Consider the following 21,039-nt stretch of genomic DNA (forward strand, 5'->3'; position numbering starts at 1 on the left):
TTTTCACTTATTTTTCACTACTTATTCATTCATTAGAGGCTTCTTTGTACAAGCTTCTCTGCCTTTTTTCGCTTCCACTAAACTGTTCCAGTGGAGCAATAAGTACCACCTTTTTAGAAATGCCTCATCACTTCAAATCAAAATTTATTTATTTATAATGCTTTTCACAACAAGTTGACCAAAGTCCTTAACAGAAATAGAGATTAGAACAAACACAAATGAGAGACAGTAAAAAAAAAACAAAAAAAAAAAACCACAAACACAAAAGACAACTGGTGAATGAAAATAGATTTTAAATTCTAATTTAAAAGTAGCTAGGTCAATAATGAAATAAATCTCAGCTGGAAACTCATTCTATTTCTTTGGAGCTGCAACGACAACTGAAGTCTCAAATGATTTTACAATAGGATAGAAGGTCAGTTAAATACGCTGGGGCCAGACCATTTAAAACTTTAAAAACAAACAGCATAAGTTTACAATTGACATGAAATCAGATGACAAATGACAGAAGTAATATAATCACACCTACCATTATTCATTAAGAACAGGGCAGCATCTGGACAAGTTGAAGGCAAAAAATAGAACATTGATTAGCTCTGTTCTAAAGGCCATTACAATAATTGAGACCTGAAAGAACAGAAGCATGAATCACTCTCTAAGTCACTAAAGGTAACAGATTTAACTACTGAAAACATGTGGAGGTGGGAAAATCACCACTTTACAACAGAATTAATCTGCTTATTGAATTTGAGTTCATTATCAACGATAACTTCAAGACTTTTTACTAACTCTTTCACAAAGGGAGATAAATGTTCAAGCTTTAAGTCAATGGCTTGAAAATTAATGTGATTACAAAACATAAAGCATTCACTTTTATCATGGCTTACACAAAGAAAGTTTTGTGAAAGCGACGCTTTAACATCACAAAGATACTTAGTTGAAGGGAAAAATAAATCTGGAGATCATCAGCATAAAAATTGTGCCTTTTAAAAACCATGGAATTGGACCCAAAATAGAGACCTGCAGTACTCCACAGGTTAGACGAGTGTTAGAGGAAAACTGGCACCAGCCATAGCAGAGAAAGACCTGCTTGACAAATACAAACCAAACCAACTCCATCACATTACCACATAAGCCAACCAAGCTGCTCTTCTTATGTATAGGGAGAATTATATAATTCAGAAAGGCCAATTCAGTACTGTATCTGTGCCCAAATTTATCAAACAAAGAGCTGCTTACGAACAACTTTTTCTAGTACTTTAGCTAGAAATGGGAGTTGAAAAATAAAGCATATGTTTGATACTATAGCTGGGTCTAGATTTTTTAGACAAAGCAGACTCAACTCATGGTTTTAAATAACACCCTTGGAGAATGATGGGTTTTAGTAATGATCCACAATATAGGTACAGATATCATCAAAGCAAGAAACTAATGCCCTAAGATGATCTATATGATTCAGGTCGCTAGTAGTATATAAATCAAACTCCATAACTGCTGCATTAAACTCTTATTAGTTGTTGTTGAGGTAATAATACAATGCACTACTAGTGGCCAGACAAAGTTTGTGCTGATTTGTTGTTGAAAGAAGTAGTAGGGTTAGTTTGACATGTTCATATATTTTGCATGTTTAATTTACTAAAGTCACCCCAGCATTTTGATAGACTATAATAACAGACTATAATAACATTAGGTTCCTGGTCCTGGAAATGCTTGATTGTCATACTGAAACTTATTGTAATTCTACAGGTGAGAGCTTCAACAAAAGGCTAATAAATGCAGTATTTTGTGAGGGAAGAGCAACTGAAAAGCATGCAGCAACCTTTAGCGATGTAAGACTTTTGGAGCCAATTCATTATCCCTTCAGTGAGAAAGGTGAAACGTAAAACTGCACTATAAACCAAGGACGATCTGCAAAATACATTAGATTCACAGTTATGTTTTAGAGGTCAGTTTAACTGCTTATGTGGGCAGCCTAAGAATTTTAACAGTAAATTATGTAAAAGTGCTTCTGCAAGAATCTGAGGAGTGGAGTCTGTCCTTCATGTATGGTTAGGTCTGGTAAGGATTAGTTCTTTTACCCATGACTGTGTGTGGTCTCATGATAACTGTGAACTGTTAGTAAGTTCATCTAAGGTCATGGTGGGTTGTCTCAGACGAAGAGGGATATTAATCACCACAGTGATGGTATGTAAGACGGCGTCTGTGTGTGTTTAGTTTTTATCACAAGAGGGTGACTTTTTGCTTGGGGACAAGGACTGTTCACTGTGCTGCTGTCCTGGACTCTAGTTAGACTCAGGGCAGAGCTGTGAACACCCACAGGAATAAGAAAAGGGAAAGGTTGCATTCTCATGCACACTTATGCACATTGATGGTCTCAAAACATCCAATACTGCCTTGTGGATATTACTGATAACATATGCAAACTGTGAGTCAGTCAGTGTGCCTTGTGTAAGTGTGCATCAATTAAACATCAAGGCAATCTCAATGTATGGTAAACAGATGGTAAATCTAAACAACATCACAAACTAATGAGCTCTTATTTTCCCTTTAAAGTTGATTTATTCCTAAATCAGCAATCCAGCCCTATCTTTCTAACATTTTGCAAAGACTTATATTTTGTAGATGCTCAATGAAACACTATCTTTATCAGCATAGCGAGTATACTAGGCTGTGACAGCCTGACATAGGTAAATACACTGGGGAGAATGTCACCAGTTACACACAACATCACTTGCAGTCTAACAACATTCACATTTAATTGTAGAGCACAATATAAAACACAACAAAAGCAATAACAATGTCAACCCTGTTTCCTCGTACCCTGCAGCAGCAAATATGTTATGTGGGAAATGTAATTGCAGTCAAATTCATTTTCTATTAATGTCATGAGAAAAGGTTAATAAATGTTGTATATCTAGCAAATCACAGATATGTTGATGCTGAACTTATTGGGAAAATGTTCACAGTCTAGGGATTTTTGATAAAATATCTGATGTTTCAGTACAACATCGACATGTACTGACTACAGCATAGTACAATTTTGTGGTTGTTTTTTGGCACTTGGTTAAGGTTGGACCATTATCTGGGTTAACACTGAAAAAGTCCACAGTGGCCTCATGTCGCGAACTCTGGTATGTGGTGTGATGGTTGTACGCTTTGTATGCCTACCATCCACCCATTCCATTAATAAATGTTGCATTTTATTCATTCAAAGTCAGCTACAAAATGTCTTTATTGTTGCAGCTTGTAGTTTCTAAAAGACAGGGCTTAGTGTAGGAAGACAAATAAAACGATCTCTAAGTCTATTGCATTATAAATCCATGCAGGGACGTGTTCCTATGTACTAATACTACAAGATGTAGTTTGAAGGCTTTAGTAATTTTAGCATGCCACGGCCAGCATCAGTGCTGTTTGGAGCTGGTATTCTTCAACCATGCTGACTTTGAGTTAACAGTTATTTGGATGTTAAAACATGACAGATGCAAATCCAGCGTTTCTGTCTACCGCCTGATATATAAGAGCCTTTTCTCAAACGTTCAATAAGAAGATAATAAAATGAGTGTATCATCCCTTTGTAGTTCTTAAGTCATAATGTTCTACCTGCTGACAGGTGTTGTATTGACAAGAAACTGGTGATTGGGAAACACTAATGCCCAAACTAAATTCTAGTGTGATGATGAAAATGACAGTACGTGAAGTGTTTAAACCTCTTACACTACCAGGTGTGATGTGAGACCAGATGGCTCACTCAACCCATAAGTTAGCAAGGGCAACAATGAGAGTCCTGAATGCATTGTCCTCCTCAAACATTGTGTTTTAACATCTGTTATGTTGTCGGAAGCAGTGATTTACAGTTCTATAGTTCCTATAACTGGAGGATTTACTCAGATACTAGATTTAATCAAAGTGAAACTTTCATGTTTTCTTACTGAAAATTGACTTACTGTTCTCTTATTTAGTTGAAAAGTCTGATGAGACTATTTTCTTCAGAATCCAGGGAGTGTAGATCAACTTGAAGCAGTTTCTTTGATTAAAGTTTAGTGGTGGAGATAACCTGAGAGCTAGTGCACCTGTAAAATGCAGTAGATTATGCAAGGTTATTAAATGTTCACTTACTAATTAGTGTCATCTCTCATTTTATCAAAAAATTTTTTCCTCAATGTCTGGATCTCATTTTAGACCTCTAGACAACTACATTAGGATTGGAAATAACATGTCATTACCATACATGTTTGTTCACAAATTTTCTTCAGTCATTGTGTTCATTTTGGATTCCCAACTCTTCTGTCTCAAACAATCTGTATTTACCCAGGCTAGGAGCTCAGCAGACACACAAACTGTAGCCACAGTCTGGTGGTTGGTCGTAAGACCAAACAGTTTTAATCCTAATTTTTGACATGTGGTTGGTCATTTCACAAAAGGTTTTATCTCTGAATAGTGCTCAGTCTGTTGGTATACTAGACACAGTATGTCTGCACCCAGATACAAATTTCTTTGTAAACCTTTGTGCAATAAATCAACAAGTATAATAATGTTAGTGTATGTCGCTGGAGGTGCTCTGTAATACTAGGACATTGTTGACTGTAAAAGTATGCACAGTTCTTCTTATAAGCTACAGAAATTCTTGCATTTGTGCCAAGGGTTACCACCTGATGCACAGATTATAGATATTGTATATAATTTCATTCACATAGTCAAAACATGAAGTCTCTGTAAGACTTACTCTAACTGAAATGTTATGCTGAATTTAGGGCCCATATTGTTGTCGTGTAAATACTTCACTGATATCTGTGCAGAAACGTTATCTTCACCTCTGTGAGCAGGCCGGAGGCTGCAGGGCCAGCTGTGGAACGATGCTACAATGTCCCCAGGAGCAGGAGACATATCACCGAATTGGAATAAATACAAACAAGATTTGCTACTCCTAATTAAATAGCTGTCTTTGCTCATTCAAAGAGAGCTATGAGGCACTTAGGGCTTGTGTCCACCAAACACCTCTTTTTTTTTTTTCTTTTTTTTTTTAGCTAGCAGCAACTCTCAGCAGAAGCTTGGGGAAATTGCTAGTCATGGTTCCTACTGTTGCTATAAGACAATATGAGGCTTTAATACACCAGCATTTACAGCTAAATCAGATACCTGAGAAAGAACAGACCAAGCTTTATATCATTTCCAGTAAATGTTTATGTTTTTGTCAGACCTGATGATAGCCATAATACATTACAATACAATACATTGTCCATGGTAAAATAAGCAAAAACTGTCAGGCTTTAACCTAAACGTGCGGTTGGTGATTCCTTTCTGTGGCATTTTTGTCACATTTCTTGAATTTCTCTTTTCATTCTGATGGCAATGAATGAATTAAATGTTCAGTAAATGACACAACAACATAAAGACACAAACATGAAGGTTTAAGGTGTGAATCCAATATGCTTCTCTGTTTAAATTTGAATGTAATGTCCCCACACCTAGGTGGAACATTACCTGTGTTTCTGCTGAACACATCGGTATAGATGGGAAAACAAACCACCCCCTTTTTCTACCATATCAGAAGAAGCAATTTACCTCAATCACTTATCAATGACAGTGATTCTGCCATGTAATACCTGGGCATCAGAAGCAATTTGGGGTTCAGTGTCTTGCTTAAGGACACTTCACGATGTGGACACGAGGGGCTGGAGATCAAATCACCAATCAAGCAATCAATAGACAGCTGCCTTTACCTCCTGACCCACAGCCACCCAGCCATGTAAGATAAGATAAGAAGAAATTAAGCTGAATGAAATTAAACTGAATTGATTTGACCAAATCAGATCAAACAAGTCAAACTGAATTGAATTGAATGGTAGAGTAAACTGAACTGGAGATGATAGGCCAGAGGATGGAGGGAGATGGAGAAGACGACAGAGAGGGTGAGATAAATGGACTCAGGGAAGAATGGGGAAAAGCGAGGTGAGGAGTGTGACAGCAGGAGAAATGGTGGTGGGATGTCATTTCCTCTGTTAAATTACTGCTCTGTTTATCTTGTGAGCACTCTCAATCACTGCAGACGCACTCAGCTGGAAGGGCATACACAGACAAAGACCTGTATGTTTGTGCCATGCACACCTACATAGGGACAAGGACACCTTTTTTATTGCTTTTAAGAACATTCCATTAAGTAATAGTCCACCTTTCCTTTTGGCTATAAGGGTAGGACAGCATAGACATACAACACATAGATTTGTACTGAGATTTTGGCAGGTTTTGGCTTGGATGTGTGTGTCTGTCTCTCACTGCTCTGGGTGTCCACTGGGAATAAACATTCCCAGTGGACACCCATTGTCTGTCTCTCCCTGACTCTCCCTGTCACACTGACCACTGTGTGCCAATAAACTGTGTCATCAAAGAAGAGGAGACAGAGGCAGAAATGAAATGAAAGTGATAGAGGTGGAGAAACATTTTGCACTTTTTACAGGCAACAGTAGTGCCAGTAACAGAAGGTTACACACAATTATCCCAGACAATTTGCCCCACTGTCTGCATAATTATGCAGCAGTCAGAGCTTCATTTTATAGCACTGCAAGGAAAATGTTTAAGATAGATTTATAAGATGATTTCCTAGGCAATGATGGAAATAAGATTAGTAACTGTCAGTGTCTCTGTCAAGATTGTAAAACTGAGCTATTGTTTTCATACGACCAAGCACACCAGATGTTTTATTAGACACAGATACAAATCGTGCTGCATGCAAAGTTGAAATTAGTAGAAATTATGTCCAGTTCACAGCCTGTACCTTAAGTCTGTCCAATCAAGAAAAACAATAGTTTTTAGCAAATGTTCAAAAACAACATCAAGTGACAATGACTTCTAGTAAGTAGGAATTTCAACTCGGTTGATGTCGTGCATTCCCAAAGGCTGCATAGGGAAAAGACTGAAATGGCAGATTGGGTCAATAAAACATCCTGTGGACTTTGTCACCGGACAACGCAGCTTGCTTCCACTTTTATCAGTCTACAGTGTCTGATTGAAGAACTGTGCATTCTGATACAGCATGAAGAATAAAAATGCCACTTTTTTGTTAACTAATAGTTTCATAAACTCAGCCTTCCTGCTACATACACCCTTCTGTAATAATTACGCCTCAACAGAGGCTTCTGCTCAATAAACCATGTCAAGCAAAATGGCTTCATGTCTCTATAGTGTTGGGCCTGAGTCTGGCAAGGTGAGAAAAGCTGAAGCTTAATGCACGACTACAAAACTGCAAGAAAAATAAATGGCATATAGCAAGGGTACTGTACCATAAGAAAGCAATGGCTTTTGCAGGTTTCTCTTGTGTGATCACTCGCTCAGTGGGAGTTGAAAGCACCGTACTTACATACAGGATGAGTCTAGCAGTCAGTGAGTTTCCCCACCTTTTTTCACTTTCTTCTCTCCTCTTTCTCCCCCTGTCTGCTGTGATGAATGGTTTTGATATCAGCTCTGTGTGTGTGTGTGTGCGTGCGTGCGTGTGTGCACGAGCGCTTGTACGTGTGTGTGAGTGATGAATGACTGTATTCGTACTGGACAGGCCCACAGGGCTTTAGGTACTGTTAGTAGTGCTTAAAGACGACTGTGGTAAAAAGGCTCACTGTCACATTTTTTGCTCCATCTCCATCTGTTTCTCTCTCCTTTACATACTGTACACACACACACATGTGTATGGCAAAAACAGCATACTGCATATATACACACACATATATCCATACAGATTAGCCCTGTTTAAAGAGCTGTGTCCCAGAGGTGCACAGCACTGACATGTAGTTTCCTTCTGTCTTTCCTTGTGTTTGTCTGCCTCTCTCACTCCCTCCCTTTTTCTTTTATCTCTCTAGCTGCAGACTGTATTTGTGACGCATAGTTTCTGTAGCATATGGTCAAAGTTGTATAAGCAGCTTCTGTGACTGTAGGCCTATGTATGTTTAAATGGGTAATCTTCTTTAGAGGAGATATGCTCTAAGTCACAGTTTTACCATGAGCTTCCTTTTGTCAGGTTCAGTATTACAAGACTTATAAGATGCCTGTGTAAACACAGGTCCCAGAGACATTTTTAATAATGTTGCCATGATAACAAGCATTGTTTTATTCCTCAGAGGCCATGAGATATAGAAATTTGAAATGCTTATTGCAGTCACTGCTTAAATATTTAACAAAATGATCAATATCATGGTGACACTGATTTTCCAGAGGTGACAAACCAAACTGAATAACAGTGTCATTAATTTGTGTATTGCAGCCATTGTCAGCTTACCAACTCATCATTCAAGGATTCTGATTAGGGGCTTACTTTCTTTTCTGGTTTGATGTAAATGTGTTTGAAATGCAACAGATAATCCTGCAATTATTCAACTCTTATCAAGTGATGTTTTGGTACATTGCGGTGTGTACAAGGAGGCAGTTTCTTTTACTTTGTATTTTCTTTTACATACCAAATGTTGCTATGTGCTGTTTCAGGTACTATGTGACATCTTTAGCCTCTTTAGATTCTCAGCGTGTGGTTAATTACCTGAAACTGCTTCAAAATACTGTGACAGGTATATGTGTTTAGCATAGAGTAGATACTAGTAGTAGATTGATCCACTGCATTTCCCTTGACCCTCAAGGTCTGTTGGAGTGCTACTGGCCATAGCAAGCTCCAAGTCCTGGAAATCTCTAGATTACTTGACTTCATGTTCATGTTCATTTCTTCACATTTTTACAGAAAAGAAAATGCTGATCTGTCATATCCATGGCTCATTGGACTGAGATAGTACCAGTTACTCCCAAAGTCAATTTTCAGTCGCTTTTAGCATGCAACTTCTGTGTGCCCATTTTCTTGTCTTTCTCAGTTTTCACTGTTGATTAATGCAGAGAAATACCATCAACTTAAAAATTTAGAAGTCATTTTTGAAGCCCATGAGTTCCCTAATATGCAGGACTTCACATTAGACAACAGCAGGGTATTAAAATGTATGTAAGTGAAATTCTAAGTTGGCCACCTATTTGGTGAAGCAGAGAGTTTCTGTCCTCTGAAATAATACTGTTTTTTATTCGACATATACTGTGTCCTCTATCACTTTGCAAAATTCAAAGGATAAATCCACTCACAACCTAAGCACAATTGACCACCAGTTCACCTGACCTGCGTGTATTTGGATGAAGGGAGACAGAAGCCTGTAGGGACAAAGCACATAGAAACGTTAAAGCGCAAACATTACCATTACCATCACCAAATGTTCACCACATATGTTCGCTATCAACATATCACCTTGCATTGTGCAAACTGTGAAGCCATTATTATAGCAGCACTGTATGCAATACCATATGCACAGCTCTGAAGACTACCCTTGCACATTCATAAATAGAGGAAGACCAGATCATTTTTCAAATTGTCCATCACTGACAACCTTGTCTTTGCACAGCTGGGTGGCTGATTTTCAGTGATTTGTTCTTTTTTTTTTACAATTTTTTTCTCCTGTTTGACTGCACAAAGGAGGAAGCCATATGTCAGGAACCATTAGCATATTCACTAACTGCGACAATGCCAAAATCTATGGAGATAACTTTCTGCCTTTTTGGGTACCTGCCCTCATTTTCCCCAATCAGTGCTCTTATTCTTAGGAGCGTTATTCATGCAGCCTAAGGGGCAGGGCCTGGAGGAGATGTTGGGTGAAGAGGGAAGAGGAAGAACAGTTCTTAAGAAGTGGAAAGATGTAATCAAACAGAATAAAGAAGTGACGGCGGAGCGTGGCAGTTTTACCCAGGAGCATTTTCTCCTCCTGTTACTCACCTCTGACCCCATATTCAGCCCCATATTCATGCATGGGTGACAAAAAACATTTTATGCTTGGCCTTTCAGGCAGCTCATTGTACGGTGCATTTAAACCTGAACGTGTAAATGCTTTTCTAGACTCATTACCAGACCTTGACCATTTTTTATGTAGGCTAGAAGGGTGGCTTTCTGCTTCTGCCTCTTACTGTATATATCTACCTTCTCTATATTTTTTTCCTGTTTTCTTTCCCTACCCCTACTTCCTCTCTGAATCTACTTGCCAAAAGTGCACTCTCTCTTGTCCCTGTCAGAGCTCATTGTGGGTTTTGGGACTGCTTTTCCACTCTTACTCTTTCTTTTTCTGTTTCTTCTTCTCTTCTATCATTGAGAACAAATGAAGACTGGTTTTCCTCTTAGCTTGAGACAGTTTTGTGAAAGAGGGAAGATAGAAGGAGACAGACAGAGGGATGAATGGCCTTATTCACAAGCATGGTGAAGCAGACAGACACAGCACACAATACACTATCACTCTCAATAATCACTGCCCTGTTTATGAAACTATTGCTGCTCAGTTATCTTGTAAACTATGGTCTTGTGGAGAGGATCAGATATGAAATCCATAAGGTGGATGAACTCCCCTGCCAGACTATTGATTGTCAAGCTTTATCTTTTATCTCGTCTTTGTAATGCCGCTGAGGAACACATTTGATGCCTTGTGTCAGTATTAATGTCTCAGCAAATGACAGCTTCGTGTTGGGATGTTTTCTATTATCATATAGAACCACATAGAAACCCTTGAGAACGTACCCATCTGAAACTAGTTCAACTCTGTTGGCAGATCTCTTAAATAGATGTTGTAATTAGTATTTGTCTGTGGAAAGGAAACCACAGATTTTGATTTTAAATTCACCAAATGATACATTCACCATTGATAAATCTTGTTGTCCTCAGCTGCTTAAAAAAATCTCCTGTTTCCCCTTCTCATTTTTGCCTATGTTCTTATAAACTAAGTAAGGATACTCTCTCGACAATTATTGATCTTTGGGCTTTTAGCCTGTCATCATGACACTGCTGTTTAAGATGGATGGCAAGTTCCCTGAGTTTAAAAAAATCATCTATTTCTACCTGTAGATGGAACTAATGCAAGGGCATGAGTTAGACTGTAAAAGCAGTGTTAAAAAGTAATAGTTACTCATAGCACTGGTGACCTGTCCAGGGTGTACCCCTGCCTTTCACCCAAAGAGGGCTGGGATAGGCTCCAGCTGATCCCCTTGACCCTAAATAGGAATAAGTGGGTATAGATGATGGATGGATGGATGGATGGATGGATGGATAGTTACTCATAGCTAGATACTGTTATATATTTATTTAAAATGCTTTTTATTAAAACACCCTGTAACATTCTTCTGTAAGGCATCATAGATTTCTTTTCTCATGTCTGAGATGCCAGGGTGGCAGTTTTTTGTTGTTTTTTTTTTGAGAAGTTGCACCATTGTTCCATAATCTGTGTTACAGCATGGACGAACAAATATGAAATCCATACAGTGAATGTGCTCTTTGCCAGATACTATTGATCCCCAGCTATTGTCTTTTGTCTTGTCTTTATAATGCTCCACTTTAACAGAGCTGGGGTACCCTTGACAAAATAAAGGCTGTGTTTTGTCGTCTCACAAAAGAAGATGTTGGATTCCTCATGGACTATTATTAATGTTTAAATCAGGTGCAGGAAATAGTATTTACTGTTACTGATGCATTACTATTGCATCATAAAATCCTGAAAATGATCAAAAAAAATTATAATTCAAAACAATTTTATGACATTGCATTGCAAGTCATGAGTCATTAACCAGTGTTTAATTATTGTATATGAACTACTTGTACTACTGTTTAATTATTGATCTCCAGACTTGGCGTGCCATTGCTTTGGTGTGTTGAAACCAGCTATCAAACACTAGAAAATAGACAGTGTTGCCCAGCACACAAGTACCATCCACCTAGTTAGAGCTATGAGAGCTATGTCATTGCAGTTGCTGAGGTACAGAGAGTTCTCAATTCTTTTTCTTTGAACTAATGCTACCCAGCAATCCATGGGAATGCACAGACATTTGAAAGGTGATGTTTACTTAAACCAAATGGTCCCCATTTTCCTGGATGGATGGGAGAGGGGAAAAAGGTATGGAGGTGTCCAGAGCTATATCTGTAAATAAGATAAATTGTTTTCTGGTCATCTGGTTTCTGTTCTGTGGCTCACATTCTAGGTTACCTCAATGCTGCTTCATTCGTCTCATACTCAAGAACCACTACAACTGCCAAACACATCACTGATCATGAGTCTTCCATTTATTTCATATTATTCCAATGTGCATAAAATTTTCGTTGTTGCAGAAACATCACAACATGCTGCAGGACTCTGGCTTTTCTCTAAATGGAAAACTGAAACCTCTTGCAGAGCTGAAACAGAATAGACTGTATATAGGAACTTACTTCTCTAGAGATTACCAGTGTAAATGTCTTACACATAAAATGTCAGTGTAAGACAGAAGGACATAGATTTGGTTTTAATTATATAGCTCATAAAAGCTTATTATTGACATTTACCTTCCTTTACCCTCTAGGTATCATTGCTCTGCGCTGTAGGAAGCCCTGGGCAGTGACAGGAAAAATACACCTTATGGTTTTTAAACTAGTTTGTATTCCTCATTTACTCTTGTGCTTCCTTTATCTTGGCCTTCACCTGCAGGTAATGAGAGTGAGCTCACAGAATTTTTGCAGTGTTTCTGTGGCCGTCTGGAGAGTATCTCTGAAGCTAGAGTGTTGTTATTCAGAATAATAGTTCAGAAGCAACTGCAGCATAACGACAGAAAGTCTGAAAGTCGTATATGGAGGATGGGGGTGGAAAATGCGTATAGAAAAAGGTATGTTACTTGGTGTGCTGTAGTGCAGTGACAGTGACATCAGTAGCAGGTTTACCTGTGAGCATCTGTTCTTGCTGTCATGTGAAACTGTATTTCACAAGCCAGGCTGGTCAAGAGAGACATCAGCACTGTACCAAGAACAGTAAAGACAGAGGAAGGAGATACAGAGAAGCCAAAGAAGAAGCAAAAACCTTTAAAACATTAGTTGTAAAGTATAAGCAAAGTATTTTCTTCCCTTTTGGCAATTAAACAAAGCTGAGGCTGGATAAATTTCAATTTGAGAAACAAATAAAATTGATACACAAATATAATGAATCGCAGAGAGGAAGGAATAGCTGCAGAGAAGGATGCAAGATTGCAGAGCCTGACTATTCTGTGAAGAGTGATGCAGAAAAAGGAGGGACATCTTAAAGAGATTTGTAAAGAGGTCTACACAGGGAAAGAGAGAGGTTTGACAGACAGAGTAAGCAATTAGGACCCAGACAAAGACAGGAGATTGTACACACACACACACACAATCAAGCATATGGAGTGAACAAGCAATTGGGAGGCATCAAGAGGCAGAGGTAGAGGAAGTCCCAGGAGACCTATTGTGTCCAATGCTTTTACTGTGGTGATGATGCACCATGCCGCTGGTCCCCTCCTCTCATTAAAGCTTTATGAAGCAAGCTTAGCACACATTTTATTACAATGACGCCACTGTCTGGCATATTCCAGCCTTGCAGTGTGTTGGTGATAGTGGTGGTGGAGGGGGTTGCAGAGAAACAAGCCCATCGAGACGTACCTCTGAACGGGAAACACAGGAGATAAAAAGAATGAGACAGTCAGAGAGAATCAGGATTAGAAGGCATAGATAGAAAATAAGGGTATAGGGGAGTGGGGAGATGGGAGCTGGAGGGTGGAAACAGAAATATAGTTTGCATGTATGAAGTATGTGTATGTGCTGTGGGCCTGTGCATGTATGGTTGCAGATGTCCTGGTATTTGCTCAGAAGAAAATGGTTTGGGATTACATCAATATTTTCTTAAGTGTTGATGGTGAGGTGAAGTTAAGGTGGGGGAAAATAAAAATTTGCAGATGTGTTGCCAAACTTCTAGGACATTGTTTTAGTTAGGTTTAAAAACACATCATCAGTTGGCGCTGGTGCAACACTGTCACTGCTGCCCTGTCTGTCACTTCACATGTGCAGTGCTTTCTTTTTGTTCTGCTGCTTTTCTAATATTTGTTCTATTCCCCAAAACAGGTAAAAAAAAAAGACATTAATTTAAGGGCAAGTGACTTTACCCTAACATTACTGTCAAAGAAATGTAATTGTAAGTTTATAGTCATTTGTCTGTAGACAGTTTAAAGACACAAATTCTCTAGGATGTTATTTTTCATCAATAAGCTGCTTATCATTAAAGAATACCAAGTATAAATTTCCCTGCGTGTTTCAATTTTAATATCTGCTCTGCTTTCTGTTTGCTGCAGTCCCTGTCATTTCACTGTTACTTTGATTTTAGATGAACATTTGCTCTTACCTTCTTAGCCCTTAATTTTTATGTCAACTTCAATGATGTAGCATAAATATCTCTGAGCATTCCAAGGTACTAGACCATTCTGTGTTTCAGTAAAATACAGCACCTGTCATTATATACTTTATCACATAGTCTCTATAGTCATTTTTCACATTTCTCTGAAGTAACAAATAAACCCTGAAAATGCTGTTAAACTAATCTCAGAAACCACTATGTGCACTGACTTTGAGAACACCATGACTCAGCTCCTGCTGAATGATGCATGCTAAGTATGTAGTATGCTAGTTCTCTGAATGGAAGACATTTAGCTCCTGTCATAATCGAAGACTAAATCCCTGCCTTATCGTCTTCTGGGTGCAGGGGCCTCAGCTTTGTTTAATTGCCACAAGCCAAAGCGTCAAAGCTGCATCTCCCTCAGTGTTTACCCCCACTGAGGCTTATAGCTGATAATGGAATTACGCTGAGTCCCGGGAGGAGGGAGGAACAGAAAGAGGAGGCAGTTAGAGGAAGGAGAGGGAAGAGATGAAGAAAAGTGGATGGTGGGAGCTAAAAGCAAGAGGATGGATTCACTGTCCACCTTGAAAACAGACAAGGGAGGAAAGGACATGAGATGAATTGGGCCACAAAGAGACCAGAAGAGGGAAAAAGAGAAAAAGGGTTATAGAACACTGGCTGGTTGTTGCCGAAAGCAAAGTCTGCAGTCTTCCTCGTCTTACTGTTTACTCCAGTGTGACGTGTTACAGGCTGGAGAGTGAATTATGACGCAGGATAAAGCTCAAGCTCAAAACATGCCTTCCTGAAAGAATCTAGTTGAAAGGAGGAATGAAGCTGAGGAGACAAAGGACAGGATGAAATAAGAGCATGAAGGAGAATGTGGGCAAACCAAAAAAGAAAAACATAAAAAACCCCCAAAAGATAAACAAGTTGAAAGTGAAACACACGTGTGTGTACACATTTGTCAGAATATGTCCCTGATTCACAAACACAAAATGTGTGTTCAAATGCATTTTGGGTCAAGTCAAATGGCTGAATGACAAACCCATGCAAAGGAGAGATTTTTGTGGACGCGAGATAGTGGAGGACGTCAGTGCTTTTCACTCTTCTCTCTGTCATAGTTGAAAGCTTCAGGGTGTTTGAAGACTGAGTTGCAGTGTTGTAGTGGAAAATGACTTCACATTTGAAGTGAGCTCGTGGCTTGGTCAAGGGCTTTGTATCTTTCTGTGTGTGTGTGTGAGTTGATGGAGCTCAAGGATGTTAAGCTCTAAGGAGGTGGAGTTATTTGACTGTAATTTCCTTAACAACTGTATAAGCAGCCATGCCACTTTTGGCTAGTGGAGAATGAAAATTGCTTGCCAGGGTCTTGTAGAGTAGTCTGACGTGAGGTGGCAGAAGAGTCTATCTTATGTTGTTTTGGATAAAATAAGAAATGTAACAAGACTTCTGAAAAACCGAGTGATTCATTTTCACCATTTATCTCAATTTCATTACGGCTGCTCACACACCACTCAAACGGTGCAGTTTGCAGGTCTAAGAAGCACTGAGAGGTACATCTGACACAAGCTTAAGTTGTCCCACAATAAAATGTTTGATGTGTTTCATCAGAGTCCAGAGTGGGAATTTAGTTAAGGAGCATGTGTCTTTCTCCTTTCCATCTTTTTATTAGTTCAATAAAATTCTATAAAATATTAGCTTTTTATCAGCTAAATAAAAAGATTTATTTGCTGTGTAAGATCAGTACAAATCCTGACACAAAACGCTATTATGGTATGCTCTATGTTTGTGTTTCCTAATTTTTCTCCTTTTCTCCTCATTTTTTCTTCTTCCCTCTGTTACCAACACCACACATCCTCTTCTTCTCCTCCATCCTCACATCAGTCTGTTCTCAGTATTCAAGGGGGGTCTTCGCCATCTTCGGCCTTTATGACAAGCGCTCAGTGAACACGCTGACATCGTTCTGTGGGGCCCTGCACATCAGCCTCGTGACACCCAGCTTCCCCACCGAAGGAGAGGGACAGTTCACCCTGCAGCTCCGGCCGTCCATCAGAGGGGCTTTACTGTCATTGTTGGACCACTACGACTGGAGCCGATTTGTCTTCCTCTATGACACAGACAGAGGTAAATGTAGAATGAGAAATATGTTAACAAGGTGTATAGAAAACTGCTGTTGCAGAATAAAAATAATCCCCTACAATTTGACTTTTTGCACAAGATGTATGATTTTGTATAGGTAGAGGTTTCCAGGGAAATCAGTGATTCGCTCAGTATTGTTGTTGGACCTTGAAACTGATTGTTCCTTTTATAATATGAAAGCGCAAAATAAAAAATAGATGAGTCCTTATTAGATGGGTTTGGGAACTGAAAAAGGGAAATGTATGAGTGGTGCAGCAGCACAGTATTGCTGAAACCAAGAATTTGCCTTGCAGCTTCTCATCTGTTTTCTACTCTTTTTTCCTGTTCTTGTTGGTTTTAAAGAGAATGGTCAGAAAAGGATTTAGGGAGATTGTGCAAAAGCGACTGTAGTTCAGTATTATAGCCTGCATTCATTGTCGACCAGAACAGTCCAAATGACTCTAACTGGGGCTGCACTGTGTCCTTATGGCACCGCCAGAGATTCATAAGCTGCTGTAATAACAAGAGATAACTGGGTAGATCTGCTGTCTTCTATCCCTGGGCTAAAAATTCAAAACTCAGTCATGGAAAGATTAAAATAGATCAAAAGCACTTTTTTGCACCAAGAATTAGCTGTTAATATGACTTCAATTTGGAATGGGCCACTCAGAGCAAGAGAATATAATCTCTTTAACCATCTGTTTTCCTGGAATTATCTGACCTTAATTTAACCTTGTTTTCCTGTGGGAAAATACAGAGCCATTGGAAATGTGCTGTTCTGATGACAGGATACAGCTGCAGAAACCCAGGTGTAATTTGGTACTTTTCAGATGCTTCAGCTCTTTCAGCATTCACCTGTTTTTAATTTAACCATCCCATCATGCATTGCACCTATGTTAGTAGACACAGCTGATGCCCTCAGCCCTTAACCACCATCAGGGAATGCTTGGCACGTCTCTCTCCCAGTCTCTTTCTCACACACACACACACACACACTGTAAATCCCTGCCACAGGGAGAGAAACACAGGTCAGACATGACGCAGAGTCCCTAGACCACAGTGCAGGAGCGTGTTAGGGAATCAGTGAGTTCTACAGTATGTGTGTATGTAGTTGTGCATAGCCTGTCTGTGCCTATGCCAGCCTCCCTCTGGCCCAGGATGTCTGGGTTAGTACCGAGGGGAGCAGAAGAAGAGTTACGGGGGGAAAGAGGGTGAGCAGGAGAGACAGGTTAGGTCTGTCAAGCTGGTCGTGGCCTAATGGATAGGGGAGTCGGACTTGTAACCTGAAAGTTGCGGGTTCGAGTCTCAGGACCGGCAGGAATTGTTGTGGGGTGGAGTGAATAGCCAGCATGCTCTCCACCTTCAATACCACAACTGAGGTGAGACCCTTGAGCAATGCACCGGACCCTCAGTTGCTCCCCGGGCATCGCACTGATGCTGGGCTGCCCACTGCTCTGGGTGTGTGTTCACGGTGTGTGTGTTCACTGCTGTGTGTGCGCAAATTCTGAGTGTATAAATTCTACCATACTTGGCTACACAAGTCACTTTAGATGATCAGTGAAAAGAGAAAAAGTAAGAAAGAAGGGAGGAGGAGACAAATAAGGAAATGTGCAAAGAGATGGGAAAAATAGATGAGGGAAATGGAGAGATGCACTAAGATCACAAGCATCTGGGGATATACAGTAGCATAAAGCACATATAGCAGGGGAAAAGGGGTGAAGATTGAGCGAATGGGGCAAGAAGAGGGAAATGGAGCAAAGGATGGATGCGTGGAGTTTGGACTGTGCTCACCCATGACTTGGCCAAGGCAGGGCCCTTCATTATAGGCTCCCATCAGGCCCTGCTGCTGGTAATGTGCTGGAAAATGGGCAGTAACACTGCGATCTGTTTTATGCTCCCTGCTCTGCTCCACAGACAGCCTGCTGACACATAGTCTCACCCACACATACACACATAGAGACAAACTGAGGTATGTCCACATATTGTACCTGCAGATGTGCATAAAAAGTCAAATGCATAAACGCAATTACCAAGATACACTCATGTACCAAGTGTAAGGTCACATACAATATGTCGGTGCATCTGTACACAGATGAATTAATGTATATATGGATTTACATAAACAGACAAAAGCACACTTAACACATTCAACCTGTGAGGCTGGACGGGAAAGCACAGTCTCACACCCCCCCCCCCACACACACACACACACACACAAAGTGTTGCCACTTTTTTGCAACAGAAGCCGCAGTAATACACACATATACACACTGTGATTACTGAGGCTTCAGATGTGCTTTTTGCTTCAACTGAAGCAGTAAATAGCTCCCTCCTCAAAAGGAGAAAAAAGCGGGTAACAGTTGGCTCTGTTGCACTGCAGTGTGTTTGTGTCATTTTGTGTTGTTTTAGAAACACCTTTGTTTCCAGCTATGTCACTCTGTTTCTTACAGATATATTCTATGTGAGTCTGTGATTTTCACTGCATGTGACTTTGTGATTTTATTGTCATCCAATTCCCTCTCTCTTCTATCTCAAGGGCAGCGTTAACAAGGAGGTTTAATACACATTAGAATGATCATTTTGATAAAAATGCAGGTTTGTAGCAGCAATACAAAGGATTATTACTATAATACTGTCTGGCATTATTTTCATTTTTTCCACTTGTTTTGACCTATTTGGACAGCTGTTCATTGTAATATACTGTAATTCATTTTTGCCTGCATTGCCACCTGCTTCTCATCATATAGGATCATATTAACTTTGAAACGCTATCCAAATCCACTTACTGTCATGCCAAGAGGCATACTAACCCTATTCAAAACTGTACCCCATCATTTTGGAGAAAAAGAGTTTTCATTTCTGGGTTTGGCTCCGGTCTATAAAGTTGATAAGTGGCACCGTGTTCTTGGATGAGTTGCATTTAAATCAAAGTTCACTGCTAAAAAAGAAGCAATGAGAAGTCCAAATTCAATAAAGTGGCACTTTTAACATTATACCTCTCAATGAAACTGACAGCCAGTTGTTCTGGCTCATAACTCTTTTGTCCTGATAAGCCCTGTGGGTTGGTTGATAAAGTGACATTCAAGAGAGGACTGCACCTTGGAGTACTAAATGTTTTAACCCCGCTTTGGAAGAGAAGCCATCCAGATGTTGCTTTGGTAAATAAAACAGGCTGGTGAACCAGATGGGAAGCAGTGCGCACTTTGCTGATTTCAGTATTTTGTGCAGACATGTAATTGAAATAAAAGCTTTTGCTAATACTGGTGGGATATTTTGGCTTTATAGTTGTACCTGCAAGAATTGCAAACTACAATTATTCCTATCGGCCTCCACCTAGTACACCATTAATTTCTTCTCTCTCTTTTTTCCCTTGCTCTACTCTCTGTTGTCTAGGTTATGCAATACTGCAGGCAATTATGGAGAGAGCGGGTCAGAATGGATGGCAGGTCAGGACACACGCAGACACACAAGTTCCTGGAAACAGGCCAAAAAAAAAAAAAAACACATGCAAGAACACATCTCATGCGTCATACATATGTCATTTACAAAACCACACACCCACACACATATACAGTTCATGCATATTAGTATGCTTTAATTTTCATTAATTTTAAAAACACTATTAACTTTGTAGTGGGTTTGAATGCATGAACTTATTTCTACATGATATTTGTGCATATGTGTATATACACTTTCCTGTATGTTAACCCAGGTGAGTGCAATATGTGTGGAGAGTTTCAATGAGGCAGCGTATCGCAGACTCTTGGAGGACCTGGATCGACGCCAGGAGAGGAAATATGTCATTGACCTGGAGCCTGAGAGACTACAGAGCATCCTAGAACAGGTAATATTATTGATCATTTAAAAATGAATTAAATATATTTAGCATGATTTTTTATTGGGGTTTACTGCAAAGTACATTCCTAGATGGCCCACAGTCCTACATCACAAAATAAGAACAAAAATTAAATCACAGACACATGAAGATGTTTGACACTTCTCTGGAACCTGAGTGACCCTGCAGCATTTTCAATCATGAGATACTGAGTTAATGGAGGCCAGACTGTAGTTTTACTATAACTGAGATTCCTACAGACAGGCCAGAGATTACATCATTGACCTGGATTCAACAGCACTTAATGTTTAATAATGAGCTACAGCCACATTACAGTGATACAATACTTCCACCTTAAACCATGCATAACAGGACAGAATGTGGTAAGTAATGAATATCAAGCCCTGTATGAACATTTTAAGTCAGTATTATTACGTTGCTAGAAATCTTAGTGTTGCGTAATGTTTTTTCTGCTTTATTAGTGGTGTCTGCCCACCTGCTGTCAGCTAGGTGCAACAGCACTCTATGATTTCTGACACAATGTAAGAAAACAAGATTTTCCGTGGAGTTCATATTGTGGAACGAAAAATGCGACTTCCCCAACAGCTACAGTACATCAGTGTGTGACTGCCATAAACACATCCTACTGTAACTTCACAGAGATTTCAAGCACGCACATGTACAAATGCACACAGTATATGAAGGCATACACTCTGACACTTTACGCTTGTCCAAGTTCATCACATTATCTGTCTTGCTTGATGATCTTGAGCTCTGACAGGTGGCGCAGATGTGCATGTCCGTATGCGTGTGTGCCCTTTGACTCAGGATTCAGTATAACATCCCATTGGTTCTGCCGCCTGTCATCACATCTGATCCTCTGTCTGCACATCTGACAAA

At 39.6% G+C, this 21,039-nt stretch overlaps 1 protein-coding gene across 2 annotated transcripts in view; it reads left to right on the forward strand.

Moving 5' to 3' along the window:
* The window catches only part of gria4a (glutamate receptor, ionotropic, AMPA 4a), an 87,451-nt gene that overhangs the window by 21,570 nt on the left and 44,842 nt on the right, over window positions 1-21,039 (forward strand). For both annotated transcript variants that reach the window (XM_026297028.1, XM_026297020.1), the window contains exons 3-5: window positions 16,071-16,310; window positions 19,698-19,750; window positions 20,017-20,148. In XM_026297028.1, coding sequence (XP_026152813.1) covers window positions 16,071-16,310; window positions 19,698-19,750; window positions 20,017-20,148 — 425 coding nt within the window. The remainder of the gene's footprint in view (window positions 1-16,070; window positions 16,311-19,697; window positions 19,751-20,016; window positions 20,149-21,039) is intronic.

Source organism: Mastacembelus armatus, chromosome 13 (assembly GCF_900324485.2).
Source record: "Mastacembelus armatus chromosome 13, fMasArm1.2, whole genome shotgun sequence".
Taxonomy (NCBI): domain Eukaryota; kingdom Metazoa; phylum Chordata; class Actinopteri; order Synbranchiformes; family Mastacembelidae; genus Mastacembelus; species Mastacembelus armatus.